The sequence below is a fragment of the Chenopodium album genome, chromosome 20 (assembly GCF_948465745.1).
Source record: "Chenopodium album chromosome 20, dcCheAlbu1.1, whole genome shotgun sequence".
NCBI classification, from domain to species: domain Eukaryota; kingdom Viridiplantae; phylum Streptophyta; class Magnoliopsida; order Caryophyllales; family Amaranthaceae; genus Chenopodium; species Chenopodium album.
Genome location: NC_137853.1, coordinates 3,687,778 through 3,705,338, shown reverse-complemented (window position 1 = coordinate 3,705,338; position 17,561 = coordinate 3,687,778). Strand labels below are relative to the sequence as shown.

The window sequence follows — 17,561 nt, the reverse complement described above, 5'->3', positions numbered from 1 at the left end:
TCGCGAAAAAAATATTTAAAAATTTGAAAAATAGTATTCACTATTGTTTTTCAGTTGTTGTGTGAGAGAGAATGAAAACAATCGTAATGATTTTTAGACTTTTTTTTTTGTATGACAATCACCATTAAAAAAAAAAAAAAAAAAAAAAAAAAAAAAAAAAAACTTTTTGAAACAAAGATATTACTGTACTATATGATCCAAATCCATAAAAATAAAAATTCAAAAGTTTTGCTGTGAGACAAGCTATAAAAAGAAGATATAAGTGAAACACAAAGTACATACGTTACATATTTTAATTATGATACGAAAAGAGTGTATTATTATCAATTTTTCTCCAAAATAGATTTAGTGATCTCAACTTAATACTTTGCTTGGCCACATGCCAATATGAATAAAATCAACAAGTAATGTTTGTTGGTCACCCCCACAACTAACTTTCATACATACTTCATTAGTTTAAGCATCTTTCTAGGTCCATCCATTCTATCAAGACATATTTTTATATAGGGTTGAGGCTTCTGTCATACCGACCAATTTCCACCTAATGGACCATTCATATACTGTTAAACTAGATTATCCAGGAAATTAATTTATTACTTTGTAGTACAAAACTCACTTATTTGGGTATATGCCAAATCTTGCAAGTGAAGTGAATCATTTGTACTATCAAATATATAATGGAGAGAGCATGCAGTGTTTTAATTAAGAGGGTGTGCCGAATTGTTTACTGACTTTCATTTGACTTTTTAAGAGTTTTAATGCATAATAGTGAGATATATTTTGGTCCACCTTATTATGTTGAGCTGATTTATATTACTAAATATATTTTTTTTTTAATTTTTTTTTGAAAAAACCTTACTAAATTGAAATTAAAGCATTGATTTTTACTAAACTATAATTATTATTGTTGAACTAAACTAAAATTATTTTGTCTTAAAAAAAACTAAAAATTATTTAAACTGAATACAAGTATATTACAAGTATTTTATTAAGGTGAAGAGAGTAGGGCATGCATTAGTGATGTATAATTAAAAACTATAGAGTTAATAATTAGGACTACACTTTAAGAAAAATGTAACAAAATTTCACATAAATAATGTATGTTTTTTCTTACACATTTCTCTCTTAATTTCACATAAATAATGTATGTTTTTTCTTACACATTTCTCTCTTAATTAATTTGTCTGGTTTTTTTTTTGTATTCTCTCTTAATTAATTTGTCTGTTTTTTTTTTTGTTTTATTTGACTTTGATGTTATTTATGTACTTCACTTTGATCAATTTTTATGTTTTATACAAAAAACCATATATAGTTATGTGTGTAATTTTTTTTATATTTGTCTTAAATAATGTATAATTTTCAAATATTAAATTTTTATAACCTACACAGTTACACACTGCGAATTTATTTTTACTGAACTGAACTTATTTTTACTGAACTGAACTTATTTTTACTGAACTGAAATTATTTTTACTGAAATTAAATTATTTTTACTAAACTGAAATTATTTTTTTTTACTGATAATCTATTATAATTCTTCTTTAAGAAAACTGAATTTTACTGAACTGAACTTATTTTTACTGAACTGAAATTAATTTTACTGAACTGAACTTATTTTTACTGAACTGAAATTATTTTTACTTAATATTATTTTTTAAGGTGAAAAGAACAGGGTCTTACACTTATTGCTAATGAAAGATACAAGTATTAATAACACGTTGATAAGTTTACTTGTCAAAATAAAACACTTATTAAAATACGGAGTGATCATTCGAGATTCATGAATTACTAATAATTATGATTTAAAAATAAGTAAATAAAAAGGAAAGAGTAGTAGTTACGGGGCAAAAAGGCATAAATCTGGTGTCATGTGTTGACTTTAAAGAGGAGAATGAGGTCACGTTTAACGCGCGGCGCGACGCTGCGAAGCCACCCAAAGTGGACAGCGGCAGTTTAGTCGTCCTGAATCGTGGTCAGATTAAGGCATTATCATTAACCAATAATAGTGTTTCACGTGTAATTATTTGATTGGGCTTTTGATTAATGGGCTTTTCTTTAGACTTCAGTCCACTACTCATTTTATCCTTCTAACTCAGTACTGCAAAGTTCAAACCCATTCGGTCCACTGTTTTTCAACTATACAAATCTATTTTGATTGTCTACTTTTGGCAATTAATACTATCACTTAATTTTGGGATCCCAAAAAATATTCTTTTTTTTTTTCACATTAATTTCAATTATTTTTGAAATAAATTATGATTAAAGGATAAGATAAGTTTAAGAACTTACTTTCGATAATTTTAATAATCGTTACATACAATACCAAAATTTAATACGACAAAAATAAAAGTCTACCAGCTTAAGTAATTTTAGATAAGTTTAAAAAAGCTTATATTAATTCATATAAGTAAAACTCAAGTGAACAAAACAGACTCTTAATAATCATTTTCACTAGGTAAAAAGTAAGATGATTTAAATTGTATCCCCTCCATTCTTTTTTACTCTATTCACTTTGTTAGTTCTCTTTAATTTTGAGTCTATCCCTTTTACCATTTTACCCTTTTCATATATAAGGGCTTTTTATTAATTTTTTTAAATTTTTTTTATTATTATTACATTCAAACTTGTGTAATTAAATCCACTTATTTAATTCACAATCCTAGGATTTCATTGGTAATTTGGTGCAAGGGAATAATATAATCATAATTTGTTGTTGTAATTGTGCTTACCGTGGCGGCATACTAATGAAAGTCAATCAATGAGTATCCTTAGATAAAATGACAAGTTGACGACTAATAAAACTTCATGGAGAAAGGTGCTTATCAATTGATTGGATGGTGGAAATTATTGTATAGTATTATTACTGTACCATGTATTTTTTATTTTTCAACGAATGGTAGAATTATTCTACGCTTTTTAGTGCTTTGATTTGCACCCATTGCAAGATTTTAATAACATTAACAATAACTTCACTAGACATAGAAAGTAAATTATTTTATGTAATGTAACGTTTAAAATATGCATCTCTCTCTTTTACCACAATTTTTGGTATATGGTGCACATAATTAATTGATTTCGTATTTTAGTATGGAATGTCTCATGTTAATGTTTATGATATGCAAGTAATGTAACTCAATTTATAGACATGTGTACCATTTGTTGTTCCAAATATTGGTCATATATAGTTACAATTAATCAATTATTGTAAGCTTAATTGTACAAAGACTAACATGTAGCCAATGTGGTTTTTGACCTTTTTGTAAAAAATAAATAAATTGAGAGGGTATTGCATGCAAGAATAATTTTGTAAATAGTATGTAGTAGGAAATAAAATATAATGGGGTACCGGTTGATAAATAAAGTAAAGGAACAAACAAAAATAAAAAGTTTAGTTTACAAAATTGAACAAAAGGAAATGTAAAATGTAATTAATTAACGAAAACGAAAGAATAGAGACACTTTTTGCATATACTTTTTGGGAAATTTTATAGGGAAATAGATGTTCACGGGTGAACAAACATTGTCTCAATTGTCTTCATGTCATGGTCTAATGGATGGTCATTTGCATAAGACATTCTTACAATATTAGATACAAGTATAAAATTCATTAGCATTAACTCCATTTATATGAATGAACCACTAAGGGTACGAGTTTTGACTAGTTTGAGGAGTTCCTATTATGGTCATTGCTACACCATAACAAATTATTAACAAATCTGTAAAAACATCAATAGAAAATATTGATCCTGACAACTCTTAGCCAAACTTTAAATTTTTAGTTCCAAAGTTGCATGTTCTTCACCCTAATAAGGAGTAATTATACCATCATTATTATTATTATTATTATTATTATTATTATTATTATTATTATTATAGGTCAATGGTTGCACTTTATCCACTTGATTTTCACTTTTCATAATTTATTTACTATTTTCTAAGTCGAATTTATTTTCTAACTTAATTGTACTTATTAGAACTCGTTTTTCTTTTGTATGTAAGAATAAGGTAAGAAAAACATAACTTTTTTAACCTAAAAGCTTTCTTCACTTTTTAGGAGAATTTTCAATACCAAGGTCACTAAGCACAAGTATGAAAGTTCTATAAGTAAAAACTCTGTAACAAACATAAAACTTGTCTATTCAACTTAAACTTGCTAAAGTCATATAACATCAAATCATATAGACTGCAATATTAATTTTTCATTTATTTATTATTAACTTTTCTAATCAAACAATAGTAATCATTATTAACAATTATGAAAAAACATGTATTTGAGAAATATACATTGAAACAAATTAATCTAACCAGTTCTCACATAATGCTATTTTTTCTATAATACATTAGTACTCGTTTAGAAATAGGGTCAAAGCCTAATCAAACTATTATATCGAATCAATTCAGATCAGACTAAACTTATTTCTGGTCAAAAGAACAACCTCTTAATCCCTTTTTATACCAACACTTAATTTTTGACCAAGAAAAAAAAAACGGCTATTTCACCAGATGCCACTGACAAATTTAAAAATTCATCAAATGCCATCGCACTTTTCAGAATTCACCAAATGCCACTTAGTTTTTTAAAAATTCACCGAGTGCCATTAATGACCAACGGTCGTTAACTCCGTTAGTCATTAGGGGTTAATCATGACACATGTCATGATATAATTGGTCCATTTATCTTAATTCATAAAAAAAATTGAAAATATAAAAAAAAAAAAATCAGAAAATAATAAAAAAAAAAACCCCAAAATTATTTCAAAAACCCCGACCAGCCAAAACCCCCATCAGCCACAACCACCCTCCCCGCCGCCGTTCCCGCCGTCCCAGCTACCGGATTCTGTTGTCCCACAGCACCGACGCCGCCCAAGAAGCTATCCCGCAGCGCCCACCACCTAGAAGCTCCCTCGCAGCGCCGACGCCGTTCCTCCCCCCCTCCCACGAAACTCCCTCCCCACCACCACGAAACCCAGTCCTCAACCCTCAAAATCCTTTCTCTGTCCCGATCCCAGCCCCCTTCCCTTCCCCAATCCCTTTTCCGGCTACCTCCCCTTCCCCACGCTCCGATTTCGACCCTTATCCCCTTCTAACTTGGCAATTTTGGCCCTCCTCCTCTTCACAACCTTGATTTCGTTAATGGTTGTGGTGGGTAAAAGGGTAGGGGAGGGTTGGAAAGCAGCTCCGAGTTGGAGAACGGCGCGGCAAATCTGGCTGCTCTGGGCCTCGTCTGGCTGGTGGTAGGGGTGGCGAGGTGGTTGAGGTCGCGGTGGGGCTAGGGTCTGGGGTTAATTTTAGGTTTTATAGGGTCGGGGAAGTTTGTGTGGGTGGTTTTTGGGGTCGACGTTGGGTCAGGTGGGGCGCAAAAGGGCCGGCCGGTCGATTTTCGGTGGTTAAGGTGGTGGCCGGCCGTTTTCCGGCGATATAAGGGGAGGGGCTAGGGTTTGGCGGTGGTAGGGGTGGCTGGGAAAATTTTGGGGTTTTTTTTTTATTATTTTAATTTTCTGTTTTTTTTTTATAATTATTTTCTAATTATTTTCAGCTTTTTTTTAATTTTTATTAATAAAGATAAATGGACCAATAATATCATGACATGTGTCATAATTAACCCCTAATGACTAACGGAGTTAACGGCCGTTGGTCATTAATGGCACTCGGTGAATTTTTAAAAAAATTGAGTGGCATTTGGTGAATTCTGAAAAGTGCGATGACATTTGATGAATTTTTAAATTTGTCAGTGGCATTTGGTGAAATAGCCGAAAAAAAAAAATTGATTGGTAAAACATGACTTTATCTTTAAAAAACTGAAAAATAAAAGTAGCAAAGAGAGGAATGACCCCTAGATTGGTAGAGATGCGTCACGTATTTCCCCTTCCTTCCATCACGTTTTAGGACTACTATGCTAACTACGCTTTTATGAATCATGGATACTGTTTTTATTTATTTATTTATTTTTCATTTATTAATTAATAAAGTGGGTCCCAACTTATATAAGGCTTAGGCAGTTTCATTTTCTATTTTCAAGATTAGTGGTGGTAAGATTATTGGCCTATTAAGGTGTTACCTAATGTTGTTTTACAGTTTCATATTTCATTGACTTTTTTTTATTAAAAATAAAAAATATATCATATAATTCCAAGATTTATAGGCATTGTGACATCATAGAAGCCATGTAAACCAAAAAAATTAAAGCACTAAGGTTCTTTTATTAATTTTTTTAATTACAATAATTTCTTTTTAGAGATAAGAAAGGGCCAACCAAACTTTCTTTGTATCTTTACCCATGTCTCTTGTGATAGTAATTTTTTTACATTGTCTAGTTTAACTTCAAAAAACAACAAAAAAAAATAAATCTATAAAATTAGTTATTTTATATGACAAATTTAATAGTGGCCATATTAACAGAATAATTAATTAATAAAAAATAATTGACAATTTTAAGTACTAAGGGCCTGTTCATATTTACTTAATTGCAGTTCAGTTCAGCTCCTAATTTTCTTCTCTCATAAAATATTCATTTCAGCTCAGTTAAGTTCAGCTCCAATCAGTTCTGTTCAGTTCAGTTAAGCTCAGTTCGGTAAATATGAACATGCCCTTAACAAGCCCTAAGGGCATGTTCACATTTACTAGACTGAACTGAAATTAAGCTGAAGTGAACAGACCCTAAATATAATATTGTAATTTAACAGGGTTGTGTGAGGATTGTTGATGGCAAGTTAATAAAAAAGCAATATTTGATGTGGAGCATACTCACTAATATGAGATTAAGGGTGGATTCTATTCACCTGATTTTTACTTATCAGAACTTATCTTATCTTATCTGAATTTATTAGCCTTTATTATAACTTATTTTAGTTATAAATTTAACTTGGGCAGCCCTGATTAACCCTTATCAAAACTTATCTGAATTTATTTTTCCTGAAATTATCTTTATTTAAACTTATCTGAACTTATTAAGCCTGAAATAAGTTAAAATAAAGTGAACATAACATGGCATAAGTATCTTTTCCTTCAAGATTTTAACTAACTAGTCTAGTTGATACCCGTATAATTAAAAGTATTTATGAAAGTAAAAATAATTGTAGACCTAGGATTAGATTCAAGATATGCATGGTTTTTGAGAATTTTCAAGATATGTCTCAAGACAATGTTATTAAAAATAATTGTTGACCTAGGATTAGATTCATAACGTAATGAGAGATTCAATGCAAGTGACACGATTATGTTTATGGAATAGACTGGATCCACAAAGTGTGAGCCTATCAACTGTGGATGCTACTGGGTAGTAATTTGGTGAAACGACATGATAGGTGAACATGGAACGTGTGATCGTATATTGATTCATAACTAGCTATTGGGATTGTCTTTTCTGATTTCGTGAAAAAAAATCTGTCAGGTAGATATTATGATGATAGAAGTTAATTAATGATATTTGTTGACAGTTTTTTAACGATTTTATAGGCAAAATCTGTTAACTACTTTTAACAACCAATTGGCGCGCTCAATAACGAATTACCGACCATTTGAATACAAAACCCTGAGCGAAATGAGTTTTGTATGTAATTTTATCATGCATAATGATTTAGATTTTATTTCGCTTATGAGCTCACTAGCTCAATCCCAATTTTTTTGTCTAATAAATACTTTTAATTAATTTTTAATAAATCAAGACACTTTACACTCTACCAAGATCAAATCTTAATTAGGAATCATTGAGGAAGGATTGTGATTTTCCCTTTAAAAAAATAATATACTTCATATATATTTTAAGTGAACCAATAATAATGGTAATTTATTGAGGAGGAATACATTAAAAAGCTAATAGATGAGAATACCATGTTCATGTGCAAGTATATGCTTCCATGATTGTTTAGTCGTATCAATGAAATGTGGTATATATTGAATTAGTAAGGAGTTAAATCAAATTTTAAGTGATGTTAGTATGCTTCTTAATGCTTTTGTATGGATTACATAGTTTTTATTCGATTGTTTGACAATACAATACCCAGATGACAAAAACAGAGCATGATTGTTTGTACAATATATTCGAAACTATATTAGTTATCAGAATATAATGGCGTATGATGTGATCAGATACATATGTACACATTACAATATGTACATTGTTGTTAGTGTAGATTGATTTCATTAATCAAATGCTCGCGATAACAACCCAACCATAGGAGATTTGCAATATTGTTTGATTGTGAGAATTGTTTTCAAGGGTCAAAATCAATATTATTAAAACAAATGATAAAGAAAAAACAACTTTTCTAAAATCATATAGGTACATATCAACACCATACAATCATATATTTTACAAAATGATTGCCCCAAATAAGAATATCTTATTAATTATTAGTCTTTTAATTTCATGAAATATAATCAAACTATAAATTTATAATATATTTTTAAATTACAGCGTAAAATTTACGAGTTTCCCATTTTATACATATTGAAAGGATTTGGGCTTTAGTGATGATGGGTAATTGTTGCTTACATTTCTCTCCCAATAATGGACTTTCTTGCAAAATAAATCAGTTTTTGGTGAGGTGTGCATAGAATAGAAGAAAAGTCCATAGTCAACAAGGATATTCTTTAACCCATTTCATCATCATCTTTATTAATTTTTTTTAAAAATTACCATCACAATTTTATTAATTTTTATTTTAATCATTTTCAACAAAATAAATAGCAAATGAAGAAAAGAAAAAGTAATTGAGATTAGTACGAGTAGTAATTAAAAGTAGTAATTTCTAATTTTTTTTTTCAAGATTTAAAAATCAGGGGAAAAATGGAGAAAAAGCAAATGGAAAGATGAAACATTTACTTCACATACAATACTACAACAACAACAAAACAGCAAACAAAGAAAAAAAACACATTAAAAATTAATAAAAAAAAGTCTTATATACAAATACATGCCCTCCATTTTCAACCTGCCTTTCCCCTTCCCTTCTTCCTTTCTTCTCTTCTATTCTCTTTCTTCTTCAATTTACCAGATTCCATTTTTTCTCTTTAATTGAATTTCACAGATTTTAAGCTTCAAAATCAATATTTTAAAATTAGTTCATGATTTGTAATTTATGATATTTAATTCAGTCTTTTTAAGACCAAAATTGGTTCTGGGTTTCTCTGAATTTTGATTCTCCATCTGGGGTTTTGGCAAGAACACCCTCACGGACCACTTTTCAGTGTTGTAGAGAATAAATTCTGTATTTTTTTTTTTTTTTTCTGGAAAAAAAAATCTTATTAATTTTAATTTGTGGGTTATTAAAAAAAAAAAAAAAGCTTTCATTTGATTTTTATTTTTTGGAATTTAAAAAGTAAGGAAAAAAAAAGAGGAGGAGGATATGGGCAAGCAAGGACCTTGCTATCACTGTGGTGTTACAAGTGAGTTTTTGTTAATTGAATTGTATTATTGAATAAATTGCCCATTTTTTTCAATTTTAAAAAATAAATAATTAGAACTGCAGATTTTGCAGTTTCACCAATATTATTTTTTGGTTTTCTGGAATTTGACTTTTCTAGATTTATAAGTTTGAGGGAGCTAGTACTAAAACTGGGTTATTAAAATGAATGATGAATGTGTTTTGGGTTTAATTGCTGTGTGTTGTGTTTGTTTGTGAATTTTAAGATTGAAGGGTAACAGAATTGCAGGTTCCCTTAATCTGGGAAAAATTTGTGGGGTACCTTAAAATGAATGGGTTTTCATTTTCTAGTTTTGGGATTACTTGCTGGTGTTTGACTCTTTTCTGGGTAAAGATATTGCATCTCAAAAGTTTATATATACTGGAGTTTGAGTTGGGATTTTTGGAAAATTTTGATATTTTCTAAAACCCATTGAACCAATTAAATACCCATTGAACCAATTCAATTCTTATTAGCATTTTCATAATGCTTCAATCAGAAATTGAAGTTCTTCCTATTGGGGTTGGTTCAATCCTCTTTTACCCGTGTCGCCGCACTCATTTGATTCATAATTGAAAGTTACAATTGATGAATTCAATTAGTGCTATTGCTAATGTTAGTGTTTTCCAAAGTGAATTGTCAATTGGTATCAATCAGCTGTCTGCTCCTATATGTGGAGAGTGTCTTTCAGTTGGTTTACCATCACCATTTTCGAGTAGCTATGTTTAACTTGTTGATTGAGTGTCAATGGAACTATTGCAAAATTCTTGTTTAGTTTTTCCATTGCCTCAAGAAGTATAGGTTTTCACTGTCTTGTATATTAATAGTTTTATCCTAGTCCTTGCTCAAGGCAATGCCAAAGTTTTCGTATGACACCAAGCTTCTTCCGGCTTGATCATAGACTTCACTATCTCGAGTCTAGTGTAAGAGTGAAATCAGAGCTTAGGATAGCTCAATCATCATTAGTTAAGGTGCTGTAATAGTGTAATTGAAGATTCAAGTCTGTTAGATGACTGAGAACTTCCACACTTGTTTTGGGGAAATGCATTTCATCTATTTATTTGATTCAATTTAGGAAGTCAGCTATAATGTATTCTTTCATTAGTGCACCTTTAGTTGCCTGTGGCTTGCTCATGTTTGGAAGCTATGATCATTGCTTTCCAGTCACTATTAGTTAATCATGCAGTCATTTGAGCTTCCACTTCATACAGTTGTCTGATCAGACTGTTCATGAACTTCTCGTAACGTTTGAGGATGGAAGTCTCAAGCCCTATGTATGGGTTGTTGTTGCAGGATTTCTGGCTTCTCACTTCTGCTTCTAGCTACTTCACATCCCCTCACCTTTTCTTTTTACTCCACTAATTCTGTGTCTCCTGAGCATATTCTTGTTATTGAAACCTTGCCACGCTTCCTTTTCCCTTTTGAGGTGTCCTGTTGTACAATTCTGCTGCTGCATTCTGGTCTGTGCATTGTGGTCTAATGCATTCAGCTTTTTCCGCAAGTTATATGTTATGCCAGACAATTGTTGCTACCCTTTTTGGCCAATGCAACCTGACTTGATTTTCTAGCTCTTGCCTTTTCAATTTGAAAGTCTTAAAGTCGATTCTTGTATATTGGTTTGCTTATTCAATACAATGAACATTGCAAATGTTGAACTTATATATCATTTCTAAATATAATTTTTCTTAAAAAAATATGTGCATGCTGGGTGTTGACATTTATGCAAGATCCTATAGGTTGCATCTCTTTGAGTTTGATATTAGAAATGTGAGCACATTTGTTATGAAGTCTGTAGGTCTTGAGATAGTTAAATTTGGGAAGCACTCTGGTATATCAAGGCTGGAAGTTTATGATTTTGGAAACCTTCACCCCCCCCCCCCCCCCCAAAAGATTATTTGCCTGCAAAGATTTGTTATTGCTGAACATTTGAAAGTGGTAGTTATTGCTGTAGGCTTCCGTAAGCTTGATGTGCAGAGTATTCTAAGGCGGCTCCTAAGCCATTCTTGTTACTGAAGCCATTTGTTTAAATAAAGTTTATTGACATCATTCTACTAATGCAGGCACCCCACTTTGGCGTAATGGTCCCCCCGAGAAGCCTGTTCTTTGCAATGCTTGTGGATCTCGATGGAGAACAAAGGGAACTCTTGCAAATTATACCCCTTTACATTCCAGAGTTGATCCTGATGATTATGAGGATCATAGAGTGGGCAGAGTGAAGACCATGTCTCTTAAGAGAAGGGATGATAAGATAAGCAAAAGGAAATATAATTACGAAAATTCAGCTGATGGGGAATTTATCCTTGATTACAGCCAGGGATTTCAGAAGAATATTGATGAGGATACGAGTAATAGATCAAGTTCTGGCTCTGCCATATCAAATTCTGAAAGCTGTGCTCAGTTTGGCAGTGCGGAGGCTAGTGAATTGACAGGTCAGAGGCTAACCTGCACTCTAAAATTGACACGAGTGAAGGATGATGCTAGACAATAGGTGTATCCATTGAACCCTTGTGTATCTTGATTTGATTGGAGATTTGGAGGGTTGCATTAGATGATACCTATTTTATTATACCAGCGAGCAATATGATTGTGAGTGGAAGTCCATGAGGCTATACCTGTGATGATTGTGAGTGGAAGTCCATGAGGCTATATCTGTGATTGGGGTGGGTTGGTGCTTAACATCATTCTCAAAACTACTTGCTAAAATGAACATCTAGAAGGAAATATTGTTACTTCATTGGTGCTGTACTCTGTAGGACTTGATTGTTCATATCTAGCATGTACAGTTTGCTGAGTTATCGTATGTGAATCGCATGTAAATCACCATTCATCAGTATAATATACATGAACTTGGAGGGATAATAGTGTGATGTTCTGTTGTTGGACTATCAAGCTTTGCTGCTGATGAATTTAACTGCTGGAATGGTTGTGAATAGAACACTTAACATGCTGTCCTTATATGAGTTGTATATTTTAGTCTTACTTTTGTCCTTTTCCAGGTCCAGCACAATCCATTGTGTGGGATGCGCTGGTTCCATCAAGGAAAAGAACATGTGTAACCCGTGCAAAGCAATCTTCAGTAGAGAAGCTGACAAAGGACTTGTATACCATCTTACATGAACAACAGGCTTCTCACATTTCAGTTTCCTCTGAGGATGACTTGCTCTATGAGAGTGAGGCCCCAATGGTATCAGTTGAAATAGGTCATGGAAGTGTTCTTATTAGACACCCAAGCTCCATTGCACGAGAAGAGGAATCCGAAGCTAGTTCTCTGTCAGTTGAAAATAAGCTTTGCAGAGCAGATGAGGGCTACTCAAAGCCTGCATCTATGCTGTTGTTTAATGACAGCAAGAGTGTGGGTAGCTCCTGCTTGGGGGTGGAAAAAGTCAAGAGGCTAAATGGCCACATTCTGCCGCTAGAGCAAGTTAAGAGGTAAACCTTATTCACATGAGTTATCTAGACATTGTCCTGAAGTGACGATATAACTGACAGGATTTTCATCCTGTAAGGTGCAAATAAGGCCTAAAATGTATTCGTATGATATTTGTATTCAAGTTGTTAGGCTTTATCTATATCACGAATAAGATCAGTTATCAATTTTAAGGGTATCCTCTGCAAAAGGCAGCTGCAATTCACAAAGAATATTTAAAAGCGACTCACTTTAACTTTTCCACTGTTATTTGTTTTGCAGGGAAAAATACAATCATGAGAGCATCCAACTTCTGTGGAATCATGATTCTCTGTTGTGCGACATTGACTTGACTGTGAGTTTCATTCTTACATGTTACAGAATAATTACAGCTGATGCCCAATACTACTGTTAAAGCCGTGAAGGTGTTTACTCAATCGCCCCCACGCCCCCCCCCCCCCCCCCCGAATTTGTCTTTTAAACTTGCATCTTGGTTGAGAATTCTGCTCACAGACCAACTACTGAAATTTATCCGTTTTATAGAACTCAACTCACTGTCGTTGCCCATGAATGCAATCAGTTGTGCTCAAGTGTGGGTTTGTTTGTATCATGTTTTTCTTTAAAACCTGTTATTTTCTTTCTTTTCTCCTCTCAAATAAAAAAAAAAAGTTTTCTTTTCTCTATTCAAAACCTAGGCCCTGAAACTGTTTTGTTCTACATTACTCTAACATGGAAGCGATACAACTTTGTATATTAAATGAGGATCATCCATGTTTTTCTGCAGGAAATTGTCAATTCCGATGTCTTTTGGGGTCACTTAACGGATAAGGAACAGCAGGATTTGCTCAAGTATCTGCCTACTGTCGATACCTCATCTGTTTCTGATAGGTTAGTGTCGTCCTTGATGATCCTTGATGATTTATGTATGTTGTTAAGAAGATCCAACACTTTTGAAGTTTTTCATTCTATGAAGATTCAAAGACTTATTATTCCTTTTGTTGTTCATGCAGTCTTGAAAGCATACTTACTAGTACGCACTTCAAGGAGAATATATCTTCTTTTCAGAAGCTGCTTGCGGATGGAGTATTTGATACTTCCTGTTCAGGAATACAAACTGAAGACTGTAAGGTCCTTAAGAGACTAGCTTTGTCTAATATGACCAAGTGCAATTGGGTGGAGTATCGTAATTCACTTAAGGTTTGACCTAATTCTCTCAATTTATCAGCTTTCTCGTCAAGTTTGCCCCTTATTTCACACGTTGACATGAATGACCTACTCGTCTGTTTGATTGCAGGATAAGAGAACTAAAGAGAGTACAGGAGAATCTGTCCGCATATCAGAAGCTAAATCCTGCTTTTCTGGTAACATTCCCAATGCTAAGAGATTGCGGGAGAGCCAACCTCATCGCTGGCCAGGTTAGTCACTTTTCTTGCCTTTTTGAGTTGAAAATTAGGTCTTAACTCCCTGGATACTTTTGGTATCTTTATTCATTTTTAGATTTGCAGTCAAAGATTTTTGAACTTATTTGGTGCTGAGATTATTATTAAGAAATATAGATGAAGCATTGAAGTCTTAGATGTTCGGCTAACAGTATAAGTCAGAGATGGTATCCAAGATGAGATTTTACAATGTACTATTGGAAAAAAATTTCTAATACTTCATACGATTGAGATTGAAACAATGTCTATTTTTGTAAAATCTTAATTTGACTTGTGAAGATGACCTATACTTTTCTAAGAAACTGATGATTGTTCGAGATGTCCTGATTACAATAATTTTGTCTTTCTCCAGAAACAAAATTATACTAAGCTGATAGTGCTATGTTGTTTCTCTTTCTCCAGAAACAAATGGTGCAACGAAAATCCCCAAACGAGTGGTCCTGAAAGTTGATTGCAAAAGCAAGCAACCCTTACGATATGAAGGCTCGTGCCTCACTCCAGCTCCAAAGAACCTCTTCACCTTCCCAACCAATGGTAGCTCCCTCATGCTTGATTCCTACCAATTCGAAGATGAAAGCTCTGACCAGGATCTGCTGCTCGATGTTCCATCCAATGGATCATACCCGCAAGCTGAGGCTGAGCTCCTCTGCCCTACCTCTAGTTTTGCATCCCAACAAGCTAGCAGTAGTTCTATACCCCTATCTCATTTCCGCCCTTGACAAATACCGAGCAACTGCTTCCATCCATAGGCAGTGGACAATGCCATCTGAATCCATAGAACAAATTTTCTTTGGATGCTGTTTAATAGTTTTGTTATGACCCCTCATCCCCCTCCCCCAAAGTGCCTATTTTGAACTTGGATTGGTAAGGGGAATATGCGGGTTTCTCTTTTTGTATAGGTTGATGATGAAAGCTTGTAGCATATATAGCCATAATGCAGAAGAGATGGTAAAGATTCTGGGGTACTGTATGCAGTTTAGTCCCTTATAAGCTAACATATGGCATCCTTTTGGGTAAACTATATTGTGGGGGGAAGTACATAGCCTCCCGGTTAGTGAGGAAAACCGAATTGAGTTTTCTTAGATGCCTGTAAACAAATGTCATCCTCATCCATATATTTGGATATATGGAGAGTTACTATAGTGAAAAAGGCTTTGCATTTGCTTGGCTTTCTTAGATACAGGGATTACATAGGAGGTAAGATCGTGTATACCTGACTCCTCATTTCATTTTAGTCGGGAGCCTTGACCAATCGGGTGTCAATTTCCGAGTGAAGTAGTAGATAGATTGAGTCAGTTGTAACTAGCAAAACTTGGTCAAATTTTCACTAGTTCTCACCAAATACTTTTTTTTTCCTCTGAAGGTGTCTAGTGTTCAATCTTTATTATGTATGCTCCCCATGTTTTAGTCTCACTTTTCTTCCTCTTTGTTTACTCAAGTTTTGACCATCCTTGGGTTTGGCTTAGGAACAAAGTTTGGAGGCTCATTTATTGGGAAATGCCCTTTCATATTATTTACTCCCTAGTATAAACGTATGGAGTACTACTTAGACTATTTCCTTTTTCCTAATTTACTTGTCCTATTTTATTTACGTAGAAATTTTACGCAAGCGTAAATAGTAGAGAGGAAATAATATGTGGATGAGTGTGAGACTCAACTCTTGGTTAAAAAAAAAGAGAGAATTTTTCCTTGAAAAGATCCGGGGCAAGTAAATTGAAACACCCAAAAGACAAAATGTGGCAAATACATTAGGAGTTAGGATGTGGGAATATTGAATATGTAAGAAAATTGACCCAAAAAAAAAATGAAAAAGTCACATTAATGATGGAATCCCATAATTTAATCTTGTGGTAACATAAAATGACTTGTTCTTGTGTGTTACTTGGTCCAAGTTTAGATTATTATAACATTTATTTCAGAGAAAGGATAATTTGACCATGTAAGAGAAGTAAAGAAACTTCTGAAAGCAACTGGAAATATGGAACACTAAATGTTACAAAGACTGTAATCCCTTAATAAAGATTAATTGGCTTCAATCTCTTATCTAAACTAGTGGAAACAAAAGTTGAAGCAATAAACAAGAAACATCATTTTCTCATCACAAATTCACAAGAAATAAGTGGACATAGATTTCACATATTTACAGATCAGAAACACTTTAATTCAAGTAACAAAACATTTAGTACATCTCCAAAGCCTACACTAATACAAAAGATACTAAATTTACCAACTTTATGGATCAAAAACTTCCTTCTAGTTCCTAAAAAAGTTTTCAAGATATCACCTTCAATCTTCATCACTACTTCAAACTACTCATCCTTCTCCACCTCCGGGAGGAATCTCGAACGAGGAAATGTCATTCCACATCGCTTGGCGGTCTCCAAAATATCAACCTCACCATCATCATTGGAACACTTATCACTCACAAGCATTCTCAAAACATCCAAAATGCATCTCATTGCTTCTTCTTCACCACTCTTGGACTTCTCTTCTTTATTTCCCTTTACATTAGCCTCTTTCGAATCCTTTTCCACATTACTATTTTCAACCACTACATTTTCATTGGCGTCCCCATTTCCCTCACCACAAACTTCTTCTTCTTTTTCACCCTTGGACTCCCCATCCTTCTCTCCCTCTAAATTAGCTTCCTTCGAATCGTCTTTCACATCTTCATTCCCAATTAAATCCCCATTTCCCTCACCACAAACTTCTTCTTTATCACCCTTGGGCTCCCCATCCTTCTCTCCCTCTAAATTAGCTTCCTTTGAATCGTCTTTCACATCTTCATTCCCAACCAAATCCCCAGTTCCCTCACCCCAAACTAACCCAAACATCGAACGAGGCAACTCCCTCTTCCCTCGCCTCATTCCATCCTCCTCTCCCTCCTCCCTCGTCTCCACACCATCTCCCTGCTTCTCACCATCCTCTACTTTCCCACTACCTTGCTCGTGATCACCGCCTTCCTTACCGACATTATCTATTCCTGCAATTCCTTCCTCTTCCACAACATTGATCACCTCAGTTTCCATATTATATTCCAGCTTCTTCATTACTCCACTCCCTGCCCTCTCCTCACCCTCAACATGAACATCATCATCCTCACAACTCAATTTCTCAGTACATCCCACACTTTCCGGAACAACGGGCCGTAAAGAGCTCACCTTCTCCACCTTCAAATCACCACTAAACACAACTACTTCCTCCCCATCATTTTCTCCTTCAATAACCATTTTCCCACTACAATGAACCAACGGACTAACCTTATATTTCTTCAATTGAGGCTCAATTTCTCTCTCTCCTCCCTTCAATTG

At 33.6% G+C, this 17,561-nt stretch overlaps 1 protein-coding gene across 1 annotated transcript; it reads left to right on the top strand.

The window, feature by feature from the left end:
- The first annotated feature begins 8,796 nt into the window (after positions 1–8,796).
- On the top strand, positions 8,797–15,215 carry LOC145598721 (GATA transcription factor 26-like). Its single transcript, XM_081655107.1, has 8 exons — positions 8,797–9,387; positions 11,466–11,834; positions 12,402–12,834; positions 13,094–13,166; positions 13,596–13,699; positions 13,822–14,008; positions 14,106–14,226; positions 14,653–15,215. Exons 1-8 carry the CDS (start codon positions 9,348–9,350, stop codon positions 14,967–14,969), a joined length of 1,644 nt encoding a protein of 547 aa, XP_081511233.1. The 5' UTR covers positions 8,797–9,347; the 3' UTR covers positions 14,970–15,215.
- Positions 15,216–17,561: the final 2,346 nt, after the last annotated feature.